General features: G+C 32.5%; 1 protein-coding gene across 1 annotated transcript; it reads left to right on the top strand.

Moving 5' to 3' along the window:
- Positions 1–2,536: 2,536 nt before the first annotated feature.
- On the top strand, positions 2,537–14,251 carry LOC126911466 (uncharacterized). The gene is made up of 4 exons (XM_050698655.1): positions 2,537–2,680; positions 4,780–4,968; positions 8,755–8,875; positions 13,165–14,251. Exons 2-4 carry the CDS (start codon positions 4,791–4,793, stop codon positions 13,169–13,171), a joined length of 306 nt encoding a protein of 101 aa, XP_050554612.1. The 5' UTR covers positions 2,537–2,680; positions 4,780–4,790; the 3' UTR covers positions 13,172–14,251.
- Positions 14,252–15,526: the final 1,275 nt, after the last annotated feature.

The following is a 15,526-nucleotide window of genomic DNA, read 5'->3' as shown; positions in this document are numbered from 1 at the left end:
AACAACTAGTTTCAGATATGTAAATAGGAAAACTTAAAGTGTAAGTTATAATGTTGTGTTTTATTTACTTATACGGCAGTAACGACGGGTTTCCTGGGCTCAGGCTCGAAGAGCAGGAGTAGGAACAGGGTGGTTTTTAGTCAGTAAGAGTCTGTCGCTCTCTCGCCTCACCCAAAGCAGTAGAAGTGATTAGATAATTTCCCACCCTCACAATAAAAGAAGTCATGTTTGACACCTTTCATACTTGTTATTTGTTTTCTATCCTATTTATCATATTTGAGAAAAATAGTTAAGTATCGGATAGTTCACCTGCTTCATTTTTAACACAATGTTAAACCACGCACCTCATTATCATAATATCAGTACCTACGTATAAAAACTCCCAACAGGTTTTGAAGAATTTTCTGGCATGCCAAATTAGGCCCTTTGGATGGTAAACGGGTTCAAATACCGGACATAGATACCAAGAGTCGTAAATAAAATTCTTTCATTAGTCAGTAAACATAATAATAAAATGACGATTAGCAATGTTTTCTTTCAATTTGTGAGACGTTATTTTTAAAGTTTACATAATTTATTGATGCTTAATCTATTTTAAGCATATTTTAAGTTATAATTTATTTATACTTACCTATAATATTTTTTTATGATATTAATATCATCAGTTATTTTCCGTCGAATATATTGTCATATATGCATGCATGAAAAGACTTATCACTGTAGATGAAGCGAAAGAGGTATGTAAGAAACGTAACAATTGGTGTTCCATTGTCTCTGCCTACCCCCATGGGATGGGAGAGAGGTGTGATGTTATGTATGTATGTAGGTATGTATGAGACGGAAAGTTTTGAAGTTGAACACAGATATATCATGTAACCTGTAGAGAGGTGGAGTGGTAATATCTGCAAAAATTGGGCAGTACAGTGGTTGGACTCGAAGACCACGCTCAATGATGACGTCTCTGGAGAGGCTTACGACGTCTATCACTTGACAACAACGGGTGATGATGGTGAAGACCAACTTAGTTGGAATGATATCAACGAGAGTTTTATATGGTCCACAATCTATTACCTATTTTATGATATGTTTTTGATACGGTATTGAGATTCCAAGTTATTCAAACCACAAGTTGATTGAATCCACTTCAATGCGAAATTGTAGTATTTCGGCTAGCCATGTTTACGTGAGTTCAGCTGCGCGTAAATAAAAAACAAGTTACATTACATACATTAGTGTAAGTGTATGTGTAATCCTAGTACTACTCGTTTCTAATTTATTGTACCTAAGTATCTGCGTAATGGGTCCCTATAGATACTTAATGTGTATCAAATTAGCTGAAAGAAAAGGCATTGCCCGACAAAAGTTATTGAGAATTTCTAAAGAAGAATTATAGAGGGATTTAATTGTTTTCTGTTTAGTTAATAACTTAAAATCACACTTTTTATGGTATCGGATCACATGATGGTAAACAATCGTACCCACCCATGGACATCTGAAACACCAGGGGCGTTACAAGTGCGTTGCCGGCCTTTTGAGGGTACAGAATTTAAGGGTTGTTGCTGAATCGGGTATTAGGAAGATTAGCAAGGCAATTGGGCCTCCGGTAACCTCAATCACAGAAATATCTAGTTTATGAACTAAACTTTTCGGTTATCACACTTATTTTTTTTCTGAAATATGAGGCCAAAATTAAACAACCGATATATGTAATTAAAATGTCATTTAACTACTGCACACATATTAACAGAAAACCATTCACTAAATAAAATGTTGAGCGGTTTAGCTTGACACACGATCAGAGTCGCCATCTTGGGAAAAGAACGGCGTCCTTGACTTTACCTACGGTTTCGTATGCGATGACAGTGACCTTCACGTAATGTTCATAATACAACGTGATACAGCAGTTTTCTTGACACCCATTTGTTATTAAAAACTTGAGATATTTTCATCATGTATTATAATACATTTTCCATATAAAAAAATATGTGCGAACATATCACTGAGATGTGAAGAGGTGCTTGAGATGGAAACCACAAATTAGTACTAGTAATTATTTTTTGGTTTTATGGTAGTCATATATTACTTTTTACTTTTATGCGGTTATTTTTGAAATGTCCTTAGGGCATTCAGTTCTAAAACAATTGCAGTAATGCGATTATACTACGTAGTGTGGTATAGTACAGTTTAAATTCTAGTTTCACAGTTTTAAAAATGTACTAACATAAATAATTGTTGTTATTGAAAAAAATAATTTGATAATTAAAAGAAAAAAACACAGATTTTCAACGATAATTCCAATAACAATATTTTGCAATCAAAGGTACCTAAATGACAAGATAGATTGACTTATAGAATAATACATAATACCTACCACGAAGAAAAAATAATTACATATTAAAAATATCATAAATCAATAAGAAAACCTTGTATCTATAGGTAAAATTAATTAATAATATTGGCTAGTACATGCGAATTATGACAAACAAAAGGGACGCACGTCTGCGTCGGCCGCGCACTTGCGCGTGCGTTTTCCTTGAACCCTAAGAAATGCGCGGCCGCAACGCCCTCCCCCGGAGCTTCAAACTGCAATCTATAAAAGAATTCGACACCAGCACATTGTCATCGGTGTGCTAGTGCCTGTTGCAGTGCTGTGTTGTGTGTCCGTTAACATATCGCCAAGGTACTTGCGTAACATACGTATTTTGTTTTTTTGCCGCAGCAGTGTTTTTGTTCGCAGGTATTTCTTTGAGGTTTAGGAGATAGAAGTGCCTAGTTTATTTTATAGAAAAATATCTATAGAATTTTCTAGAAGATATTAAGACCTTCAGAGTTTAAACAATGTAGTACTGACTTATTTGTTAAGAAGACTACAGTAACGCACCTATATTTAGCGTATTGTTGGCGTCACTGCGTTAATTTTTCGCTATACCGTTGCTAAGTTCCTTTTTACGACAGGACAACTAAAGCCCTGATATAATGATGGCTCATTTACATTCAATATTTGACACACCTAAAGCCCACGTGTCAGCCAGTGTAAAATGATTTCCCAAATGAATAATTCATTACACTTATCTATTATTTAATGTCGGGTTTGACGAAATTATTTCAATATTTATTTGTGTATCTCCACATGGAATGTAATGTTATTAATGATTAATGTGAATTGTATATTGTATAGTTCTTGCTGCACATTTGTAATATCTTTTAGTATATTTTTCGTATATTGTAGAGCATCAGTCGATAGGTAGCGAAGCAAATGTTTTCTCATCGTCGGCCGCAACCGGATCGCCAAGGAGATGGCTAGGAAATGTTGAACGAAAACCAAATAGAAATGTCTCAATTTCCGTTGGAACGCTTCTTAGCGGAATTGCAAAATTTCTTTTTAAGAAAAATATGTTTCGTTCGTTTATATCAATTTAAAACGAATGACAAAATAATATTGAAGCAGTTTCTTATATTTTATGTTAGGAAAATAAAATTCCATTTCTTTGGGTACGTCCTCCATGTTTTAGATTTTGTTTAGAAACATATTTTCAGAGAGATTTTCGGTTTGAAAGATTTAAGAAGTGCTCTCAATTCTCTTACTTACCCTAATTCCGAATATTCTTGTTGGCTCTTAATTATAGTAGTTCGATAAACAAATACGGTCGGTTCGTTTTAAAACTGCAATAAATTACAAAGTCTTAAGAAGAAAAGCGTAGGGATAACATTAGTAGATCCATTAAAGGACCAACTCACGCCTTTTAACGACGTACACGATGGTAATGGGTTAGTAAAGGCAGTGAATCTCCGAGCTGGTTGGCTCATCGATTTATTAGCTTAAACTATAAAGAGTTTTAGGTCTTTTGACAAAAGAACTAGGACCTAGATATTATGTACCCACCTAATAGATACTTGGGTTATTGTAATAATTCTGATATATTTCGTGACATTTTCATTGATGAATTTCGTAGATCGTGGCATAACTTATTTTTCTCTTTAATGGTCAGTACTTAAATCATAACGAAATAAATGAATACTCGTTACTACAACATCAATCGAAAATGTGTGATTTACCGAAAAACATCAAGTAGACTCCTTTTTCTGAATGACTCAAATAACAAACACATAGTGTAGTATGAGTGCAAGAATGCGTATTTAAGATGGCACCACTTTCAATATAAGGCAATGGTATTTTACAAAACGCTTAAGAGTTACTACCGCGGTAGTTTTGTGCAGAAGATGATCTCGTAAAATTTAATGTTTGATTTAAATGCAAGAATCCTGCTCGATAAAAAACTTGTACAAAGTAGTGAGCCATGACAAAGATTAAATAGGTAAATTATTGTGTCGTCTCCTTTAAAAATAAATTGTTTTTCTTCAATCGCTTCAATGACGCATACGCATTTTAGTATTTTGTTTCAAAATCTTCGAAATTTCCAGGACTGGTTTCAAGTTTTCTTTGTTTTTACTGTTTAGCCTATACTGGCATCGGTTGCGATCCTTCAAGTGACATTTATAGGCCAAAATAAAGACAAACAAATTACTTGTTTAATGTTTTTGTTCCTGCTTGAAAGTTGTTATGGAATCCAGATCAACATGATAATTATAATTGGTTTGTGATCTATGTAGTGTAAAAAAGATAGATTGTGGAATGGAATAAATTGCATTATTTTTTATGACATTTTCTTCTGGTTCCTTATGACAATTATGATCGCGCTTTAAACACAAAATATTAAATTACTAATCGTGGGAAATTCTATAAAGTTTACTTACTTAATATTTTTTGTATACCTCCAGAAACTTTCATCATGCAGACCTCCACAATCGTAGTCCTCTTGTGCTTGGTTGCCGTAGTGGTTGCGCAGGCGCACCAAGAGCCGCGACCGGTAGACCCGGCACAAGAAGCCCTGTTCGAGACTCCGGAGCACGACAGGAGCCCTAGGAATAAGAGAGGTCTGCTGCTGCTCAAGAAGAAGCTGTTACTCGGTACGTATTCATCATTTGTTTTATGTAGTATTTGATGAGTGTATTTTTGCTAAGAAAAGTATGGCAATAAGGGTAGTGTCACACAGTATTTAAATACATAGATGTAATAACAGATTTTCAATGTATTTTATTCTAGTGCTAGGTAGAATAAAAAAGCAAATTATGTTTGGGAGTAGCGGTTTACATGACAATACAATGAGCAAGTTATCTATGGTGGATACTCCCAAAATTGTAATATTTTATGTAACTTTAACTTGCTAACTTCTATGACATTCAAATTAATCTGACATTGATTTGGTAGATGTAACGTAGAACAGGATTTTGCAGACCTTCGTTATGTCAGCATAATATTGACGTTGGGTGTGTTCATTAGAACCAACACCAAGGACAATTAGCAAGTGACCAAATGTATAGGTTAAAGATATTAAACAAAGAACACGACAAACTGATAATTGTTTAATATCAATGTTCAACAGATGTTTCACGAGAAAAATAAATGAGCAAAGTTTGATGACCATTCGTATACATAGTGACAAGGGCATGTCAATGCTAATATGTCGGTCGGTATATGGAAAGTTTAGTTTTCTCATTTGTCGAACGTTGGCGATTAAGTAACATGTGGACACGCACGTGAATCACCTCTTGGTGACATTGGACAAACATCGGTACAAGAGATACTTGATTTGTGTCATCATTTCATCATCTCATTTGAAATACCATAGCCTTGTTTAATGATGACTTGAAATATTTATTAATAGGCCTAAAAACCTTTCCTTTTTCGTGAAGATAAATGTAAATTTTCATGGCAGATTAGCTGAGTTACGCTACATGTAATATTAGGGTTGCGTGCCTAAGGGAGTTCTCCATTTGCCCCTATATTGTCCATTACTTTATCTCGATTATAATATCAGTTTCTCAATAATGCTTCACGAACGTAAATTCCAATTTCACACAAGGTAAACGTTGAACACAAATATAAAATTAATTGCTACGAGTACCTATTGCTAAAAATCAAATATTAAACCTATTACCACGTCGGGCTTGTAAACATTTAATTTTAACATACCATCAAGGTAGCTGTGAAGATGGTTTAGCTAATGGGGTCATGGCCTACTGAACTGTGTCATGATATACTGTTTCTTCTCTGGTTATCATTAAGTGACACTTTTTTCAAATAGTATCTCCACACCATTCCTATGCTAAGTTCGTAATGATTTTAGAAACAACTGTCATTCATCTTGTATTCATTATGGAATTAGAACACAACACAAATGATTGAGGTAAATTTGTGTGGGAACCCATTGTTTACCATTAGCATTTCTGAATAACGCTGCATGAAATTGATTGGGAATATAATAGATGATAATGACTGGTTTATGTTATAATGACTGCATGGAAATGGTAGTTAAACGTGTCTTCATTTTTCGCGTTTTTAATTAAGTAACTTATGTATTTAATATTGTAATGTTTTACATTGTAATACTGTATAGCGGCATTATGTGCACCTCTGCCTACTCCATCGGAGATAAAAGGCGTGACGTTGCACTTTATAGTATATCTCACAATGTTTATGAATAATTTTGCAATTTATATATTAAAGCATATATTATGGTATCGAAGAAAATACATTAATATTACCCTCATCGTACATGTTTACATGGTTGATAAATTCATCCTTGATGTATCAAATAAGTAGGTATGTAGTTATGTGCTTACATCCAAGCCTTGAGTGGCAAGCTATTTGAATTATATATGAAGGTAAATATACACTGTTTGTATAGAATGTCAACATACAAACGAAAAAGGCTTTTTAACCCAAATTCGAAGGCTTACTTTTTCTGTTGAATATCAAATAAGTTTACACATAATTAAGAGTACGTGACATAATTGTATAAACTGCAATAGAGTAGAACATAAACTTTGTGTCAAGAAAGACTTCTAGAACATTTTCCGATAGATATTCATGGCATTGGAAAATTCTAATAGTGTTCTGTATCACGTACATTGCAATGTAAACCTTTTGTATAAGAAGTTGCAGTTTAAATTACCACAGTATTAAATATTTGTGCTTATGAAGACATCGTCCTTCAAATATTTGCCAAACGTCGGGATCTATACACTAGACGCGTTCTAATAATCCTATCTATACTCTTTAGCCATTACTCAACTCTTATGTAAAAGCTAAAGTATATAGACACACTATACTATTGAATCTCTAGGCTATTAGACGGGTATGAGTCATAGCCACTCTATTAGAACTACTTGAATGACTAGACATAATTGCCTAGACATCATTTTAGTCTGTAGCTTAGTGATTTGCTACGAAATAAATATCCGTAGCATTTTGCTACGAGACTTCAATTCACGTGAAGTCACAGTCGAATTCGAAGTATATAAAATGTTAAGATCTGTTATATTATTAATCTGATGTAATAAATAGGCGTTGAGTCTATCGTTATAAACTGAATCGGGTACTTTAGAATTATGTACTTGTATGTGCCAATACCTTTTAAAATTCATCTCTTGTTCTGCAGTCACGTTAGCGACACCATGGTGTGTGTGGTGTGTGTCTACGAAGCAGACTTAACTTAAGAAGTAATGACACAATATTCTCTTTTTTAAATTGGTACAAATAAAAAAGAGCTAGAGCATGGCTTGCTTAAAACAAAACACTGTTACTAGATAATTAAACAGGCAGTTTATATTCAAAGCTGGTCCGAACTGCATTACATCCTAATGATATGCAGTTGGCTTTTTGCTGGAAAGAAATTTCGCTCTGTTTGTTCATTATAGTAGCGAGCATTATAATATCTTGCTTGTTCTTACACTTACACGGGATAAATAGAGATACAAAATGTCTGCATCAAAGTAACACAAAGAGAAAATGTGGAATTTAAAAGATTTCCTTCAACTGAGTCCTGAACATGTAGAACAATTAAATCGGAAAGTAAAATACACAATATCTACAAGAATTCTTCGGACAACGTAACAGGTTACTGGAGTTTCGGATTAAAGCAGGAGTAGGAACAGGGTGGTTTTTAGTTAGTAAGAGTTTTACACTCCCTCTCACCTCGCCCAAGGCAGGAAAAGTTAGTTAGAAAAGTAGATACACAAATACTAGCGGAATTTATACTTGAGAATAGTAACTAAGAACTACAACTAAGTCTAAAAGAGACGTAGAATCCAAATTTGCATCGTCTGCGTACATGTAAACATGTTTTGGTACGCAAATCATTATCCCGGTCGTTAGGCGGCGTTAATCCGCTGATGGATGTAGCAGCACTCTAAGGCAGGATACGCCTGATAGCCGTGCTCTAACATCCGATGTTGAAATATTCGACCAAATTTCACGAGTACGTTGTACGTGCGTTCATTTTGTTTGTAGTTTAATGGTTTAAGTTTTGTGATGAGGTTAATTTGCTGTATGAGTATTAGTAGATGTGGTTGTATAGTCTTGCTACAGAAGTATTGTTTGCGAATACTACCTAGTAACAGCATTCTATTACTTATCTGTGTATCACTGTGGTACACTATAAAAGTGGTATCCCAAAAAAAGATATTTCTTACATACATACATAACTTCACGCCTGTCTCCCATGGGGGTAGGCAGAGACAATGGAATGCCAATTTGTTCTGTCCTTCAAAATACATTTCGATATTAGGTACATGAAATTATATGCAATAGATTAACAGTTATTGTAAGTTATGGTGGTACAACAATTCCAGTAACACGTACTTCTTCTCTAGGTTTCAATATTTATCTAATTAATTTCCTCTCTTTACCAGGTGCTCTGGGCTTGAAAGCAGCGAAGGTCGGCGTTGGTGCTGGAGTAGTAGGCGCTCTGGCTCTCAAGGCGAAAGCCAGCTCCAAACCCTCAACATCATACTCCTACTCTAGCCATCACGGGTAAATATATTCTAATCAAAACCATTCATTAGTCAAAATAAATAATAAATTATTTAAATACGGATTTATATTATAATATGAAGTTAATTATACGTAATGATATTATAATAAATCAAAATCAGTACCTAAAGCGTAGACAGGTTTGGTTTTAATAGAAAATGTACCTATCAATGATGGGGAAAAAAATATCAAGTTACTATTCAATGTGATAAGTAAACTATTTACTGACTACTTATTCGAAAAGAAATGGTTTAGCAGTGTAGCAGCATTCTCTTTAAAATGTATACAAAGTAAAACCACAGAAATATAAATATTTACTCCGAGCTATGTTAAGGCATTCGAAGCATCTCATTCATTTCATGACAGCATTCCTGCAAAATATAAAAATGTTACTATTTATTCTTGTTTGAGAGATTTAACGTTTTATAAACATGAAATGATATAATGTTTTATTTTAGTTCTGTAACATATTCATGCTATATGTATTAGAAAATATTGTAATGTGTGCTGTTTCGTGATGACAAGTCATGAATCATTCAATAGATGTTTTATGCCTGATCATGGTTAGTTATCATTTATAATCGTCCAGAAACCTGAATGATTTTTATTAATGTTATTTATAAGAAAGAACTACGTTTGATTTTGTAATATTGTACGTTTGTAAAATTTAGTTAGTAAAGAGATCCCAATTCTCGTCAGACGAAATGTTCCGAATGATCGATGCTTGATTTTGTAAAAGTATAAAAATATATTGGAAACCATTTTATACATTTTGCTTTCCTCAGGCGATATCAAGCGAAAGCATCAGGTACTGGAATTTTAAATTTTAAAGAAGAAAATCTGCTATATTCAAATCTGCACATGTGGACTGTGTATAGATACTATTCCAAATTTTCATATACATTTTTGAACATATTCCTGGTAGCTAAACCGTTATTCTTAAAATATTTCTATTTTTGCTGGCGGTTACGTCAACGATGTAATGAAATACATAGTATGGTACAGTAGCTCATTGAATTAATCAGTTAATACAGTAATATTTTTTTAAGCTGTTAAGTTATGAGTTATTTAACAGCAGCAAACGATAAAATATCTAATGATTTATTTTTCCACACGGGATCAGAAAGCGTTTACTGAGTACCCTTCATCCATACCACAAGGGTCTTTTCCAATGATTCTGCATAATAACAGGCATTTGTAACTGCAATTTCTAAAACCTGCATTGTTATCAGAACTCAGTTCAAATAGTGACGCGATTCGCGATTCAGAATCATTCAGCGTAAGCGGACGATTCAGTTGTTCTTTTAAATATCATGTGCCAATCGAGAACTATTTCATTTATTAAATTGTGTAGAATCGATTCAGATTTTTCGTAGAGATAAATCTCTTTAACTGGTGTTCTGACTGTTTTTGCTTAATAAAACTTTTTAATTTGGTCACTGCCCATTTGAACGTGTAACATAACTCATAATGAGATTGAAATCTAATTATTTACTTAAAGAATTAAGTAATATTTTCGAATTTATATGAATTTTGTCTGCAATATCATAAGTTTGACAGTATTCTCGATGCAAATAATAATCTTCCAATAAAGTATGTCAAGAATGACAACTATTGAAGTACGAGTACCTATGCAACATATTTGATGAGTTGTTAGGTTTATCAAGCTTGTAAGCTGTTTACGCACTTATTTTGGAGTTGTGTTTATAGAGAAGGATTAAAATAAACACACAAAATAACTGAGGAACCTTTTTTTGAAGTAAGTTAACAAGAAGACAGAAGGACTAGTTTCAACAATTAGAAGAAATGTTTGGATGATCTAGCTAAAAATGATTGGTTTTAACCAGTTGCAATGTAGTGTGAAGTTTTACTAATAATATTGTACAGTTGTTTATTATTTTGTTACTTCATATTGTGCAGGGAACCAGCACTGATAATCAGGTACTGAGTTGCGGCGACTTCTGATAGCTCATAGTTTATAATGTTGAGTTGCTGAGAAGTTTCATGTTAGTACCGAAGAATTTTATATACTTTTGCACATATTGTAGAAGTTAGTTGCACTAAGTATCTTCTTAAAGCACCTTAGATTTCTCAACGTGACACAAAACAGTTTTACAATTATTAAAATGCTTTTCACAAAAATATACAACTACAACTCTTTAAACAAACACAATTGTTAACTGTCGACTGCATCGAAATAACTTTTTTGACGAATAATATTAAGTAGACACTAGTATTTAATATTCAAAACTGATGCTTACAAAACTATATGTAAATACATACATAGAAATTCTAAGTACGATTCATAGATAAATATACAAAACTTAAAGAACGCGGATCTCAACAGGGGATAGTTAAACCTCAAACATTTATTTTCTTAACAAAAACAATGATTCAAGTTTACCCAGGTATCTTTCTGCACCGTTGTGTCTATAAATGTGTCATGTAACTATTTCAAATACAACCTTTGCTCCTTAGCCAGGTAGCGAACTTGGGCAAGAACGTTAAAATGTAATGTCATGCTGCTTAAACACATTCCGAGTATTTGTTTGCCTATTACTTGCGAAATAGTTGGGCAACTAAATACCTTTCAATGATTATGAATTGAATGGTTCGTTTAATTGGCATTGATGCAATGATGATGATCTTTGAATAATTGAAGGTTCAATTATGTACTTAGGAAGTTTTCTTAGCTTGCCTTCATCAATCGTCGTGTCACTTTTGACAAAGCCTGAGAAGAAGAGGCTTTGTTTCTGACATGGTCATGCTCTTCATGACATGCCGTATCCATAATTTCTTCAAGAAAAACATTCTTAGATGAACGTCTTACTCACACTTTTAGTTAGTTAAAATCTTTAGTGTTTATTATTGTCTAAAATTAAACATTTTTAAGGCTCGTTTAGCAGTCGTGTTTATGAGCAACAAAGAAATTTAGTTTTTATTAAAATCGTCTATTTAGTGATGGTAAAAACATTTAGCATAAAATAACACGATACTTTAAAACAGAACACGAAACTTGATCAGTCCAAAGTCTAGAATTCAACTTGAGATTTTGTCAACATTGATACTAATTAACATTTTAGATGTATTATTTTGTCAGCTTCTATATGGGTTTTTCCAAACCAAGTAGCTGACCAACATTCAAAAACTAATAATCTTTTGTCCTCAGTTCAAAGTTTATTATTATTTTTGATATTTTAAACGTCATACAATTTTATACATGCTGTGGTAGTTCAAATGTATAATGATATAAAATATTTTTACCCTTTTAGTATAAAACCACTTCGAGCTGTTACATTGAAATTCAAAACCAAAAATTTCATTATAAACAGGACCACATTCGCGACCACTACACTAACGAAGCGCTCAAAGATATTTTAATTAGATATGAAATAGTCACGTCCCCTAATTAATATAGTTTTATTAACAAAGTAAATACAATAAACCGGTATTCTATCTTCATATTTCACCATGGTATGTGATATATGAATAGTTAAATAGTACGGGTATCTCATGTCCCACCATTGGTCGAAAGCATAATACCATAGACTTGAATGGAATGCGGATTCGGTAATAAAAGATTTGAAATTTAAAGAAATCGTTCACCCATATACGTAACACATATTCTTAGCACATTATCACGACATTATCTCATTATTATTTTTTTTCTTTTCGCACTTCTGTTCTTTGCTATTTGTAGTTGTATGTAGAGTTTTGCACTGTCTGTGTTGATTCATTTTAGTATTTTTAGATAATTTGTAATCTGTTGTATAATTTAGTTGACTTGATGTTATTCTTATATTATTGTACGTCTATAAATACCTATCTTATTAATAGATTCATAAAAAATCTTTCGTAGAGCGTTTCAAAGTCATGATGACTGTGTGAGCTCTGTTAGTATAGAAATGTGAATTATTTTCCTTTTCGACCTCTGAATGACATCTCCAAATTGGTGATATCATCAGATAAGGTCGTTTGCGACTGTTACTGTTTAACATGTACCTATAACATTAACATAAAGAGACCATAAAATGAGAAACTTGAATAATTCGACAAATTATATGTCCGTTGCTGTAAAACATTGCTTTTTCTAAAACGTATGTAGGTAATGCGTGTAAGCCCTTAAGCCCGCATTTTTGTAGACAGACGGACTATATAGAGAAATAGTTTACCGACCTTTAATGGAAACTTAAAATTCTTATTCATCTTTCTTGATTAGGTATTTCTGGATTTTTCGACTATTGTATTGATATAATTATATGTATATTCATTGTTATTTTAATTTTCAGTTGGTGATTGACTGCACTGGGGATTTTCTTATAACGCATCAAGTGTGTCTACGTTCTAAGAGAAACCTAGTAATTGTGTAAAATAGTATTAATTGTTAGGACTCCACAGAGGCTTCCATGTGATGGGTATTTAGATCATTCGTTCTGTATATATTCCGTACAGTCGTGACGTCATTCAATATTGAAATTATATAGCATTATTTTACGAGCTATTTTATATTGCAGACGCATTACCACCGGCCGATAATGTAGTAATTTTCTATGCATACATTTGAATGAGATATCAGATTGTGTGTGTATTAAATAATGGCTTTAATAGTTTTGATGAAATTCTAGTCCGCATACAAGCGACTAATGTCCCTGTAGGCGAAACGCAAAATCAACCAGACATGTTAAGTGTATTCATATTATACTAAAATTGTTAAGTAAGAATACCGTTCACAATAATTAGCTCACGTCCAAAGCCCTTAGTGACATAATAATTAAATTAGCATACAGAAGCGCACACGCAAGGAATTACGTCCAATATATATTTGTTATGTCATCGACGTCACGTAGACTTGCATTATATGTAAATGACCTGTTACTTATACCTAAGATTTAATATAAGCACAGATATAAGTCAACGTCTGAAGGAATGCCATAGTAGATAGCATAGTTTAGTAATTCTATGTATGTGTCCCATATAATGTTATGTAGTTATCCTTCCTGATTGCTGAACACACCGACATGTCAAATAATTTGAATATAGAACATTGTAAACTCTGGAACTCTTTGACTTTACACCAAGGAGTTTCGAAGTTCATTTTTAAAACCTTTTTACTGGTTTTAGTATATAATGGATTAGAAGAGGCTCTACATAATTTTCCATGCTATTGGTAAAATGTTTCAATCTGTTTTACCCTTTTAAAGCAAGTTAAGAATGTATTGAGAATAAAGTTTCAAACTGTTCTATTATATACTAAAGCTAAACAGTGTCAATGCGTAAAAAGCTGTCGATTTGTGTTATAATATTTATAACATTAAGTACTGCAAACATTGACATTATGACCGTTTTGTTAAAAACAATAAATGATTTAACAACATATTTCAGTGTTTCATTTACTTCGAGTTTATTTCTTAAAACAATGGTAGGTATATTGTCAATCAAACAAGAATTTAAGGTAGGTAAGGTATACCTACTATAGGTATAGTTTACATTATATTTTTTTTCGATATGCGTCAACAACAGGTGTCCATTAACTTTATAGATTTGAAGATGCTCATAGGCATATCATTTATCAACATGATATTGTCACTATAAAACCAGTTTTTACGAATTAATAGATATCTTCAGAAATTCCCAACATTACAAAGATCCTTATTGTAGAGAACCGTTACCTATCAACAAGTTAAATTTTCCATAGCGATTAGTTAATCAGGTAGGTAAATTGATCAGAATGACAATATACGGTTAGTGACGCCTAATTTATTAATAATAATACCATAATATATTGAACCAAAATCCATACGAGGTGATTGACCTAAACCTTTCACAACAGTTTATTTTAATAAAACCTTTTTCGATCATGTGTAAAAGGTTTTAATAAAATACTGGCTGATTTTGGCGAGAAAAAATTATGTTAGCCATTACTTTCATAGAAAAGAAATAAAAAAAAAAAACGTTAATGGCTCTAGTTTTTATCAAAAGTAACCAGTATTTTTTAATGGAATTATTTTGTAGTAAAATTATAAACCAAAAACGAACTTCAGTTATTTATAATATGAACTTCATTTATTTATTTCAGACTGTAGTTGAATTTTATTTTACTTTTGAATCTTTAATAATTAATACTGGTTAGTTAGACGAAACAAAACAAATACCAGAAGGCCATATTTAAACAAAAAAAGAAAACAAAAAAAAAACACTTAATGGCATTTCTGGGCATTTCTATTTTTTGACCAAAAATTACCAGCAATTGTACATTTTAGTTTTAAATAAAAAAGTTTTTAATCTAAAATACGTACCGTAAAACATGGCAACTTTACCATATTTTGGGACAAAAATCGAAATTTGAGAGCATGCGAAATCTAAATGCAGTGTGTTGCTATGGGCAGACAGTGCGGCGCTATTAACAATATGTTTTCGCCGTGTCGTAGATACAACATATGAGGAAATCTATAATCAGGTACACAGACGTTATTATAAAAACATACTATTTGTTTTTGTCAAAAAATGAGAATTATATGGAATAGAAAAAATATATAAACCTTAAATGTAAAAGATTATCTGAATGATTGGTATGTGTTCTAAAATTTTGAGTATTTAGTGTAGGTAATATTTGGTATACACTTTATTTAAATAAAACAACAAAACAGTCTG

This window comes from Spodoptera frugiperda, chromosome 15 (assembly GCF_023101765.2).
Source record: "Spodoptera frugiperda isolate SF20-4 chromosome 15, AGI-APGP_CSIRO_Sfru_2.0, whole genome shotgun sequence".
Lineage (NCBI taxonomy): Eukaryota > Metazoa > Arthropoda > Insecta > Lepidoptera > Noctuidae > Spodoptera > Spodoptera frugiperda.
Note: the sequence above shows the minus strand (reverse complement) of the source record. Positions and strands in the feature narration are given on the sequence as shown.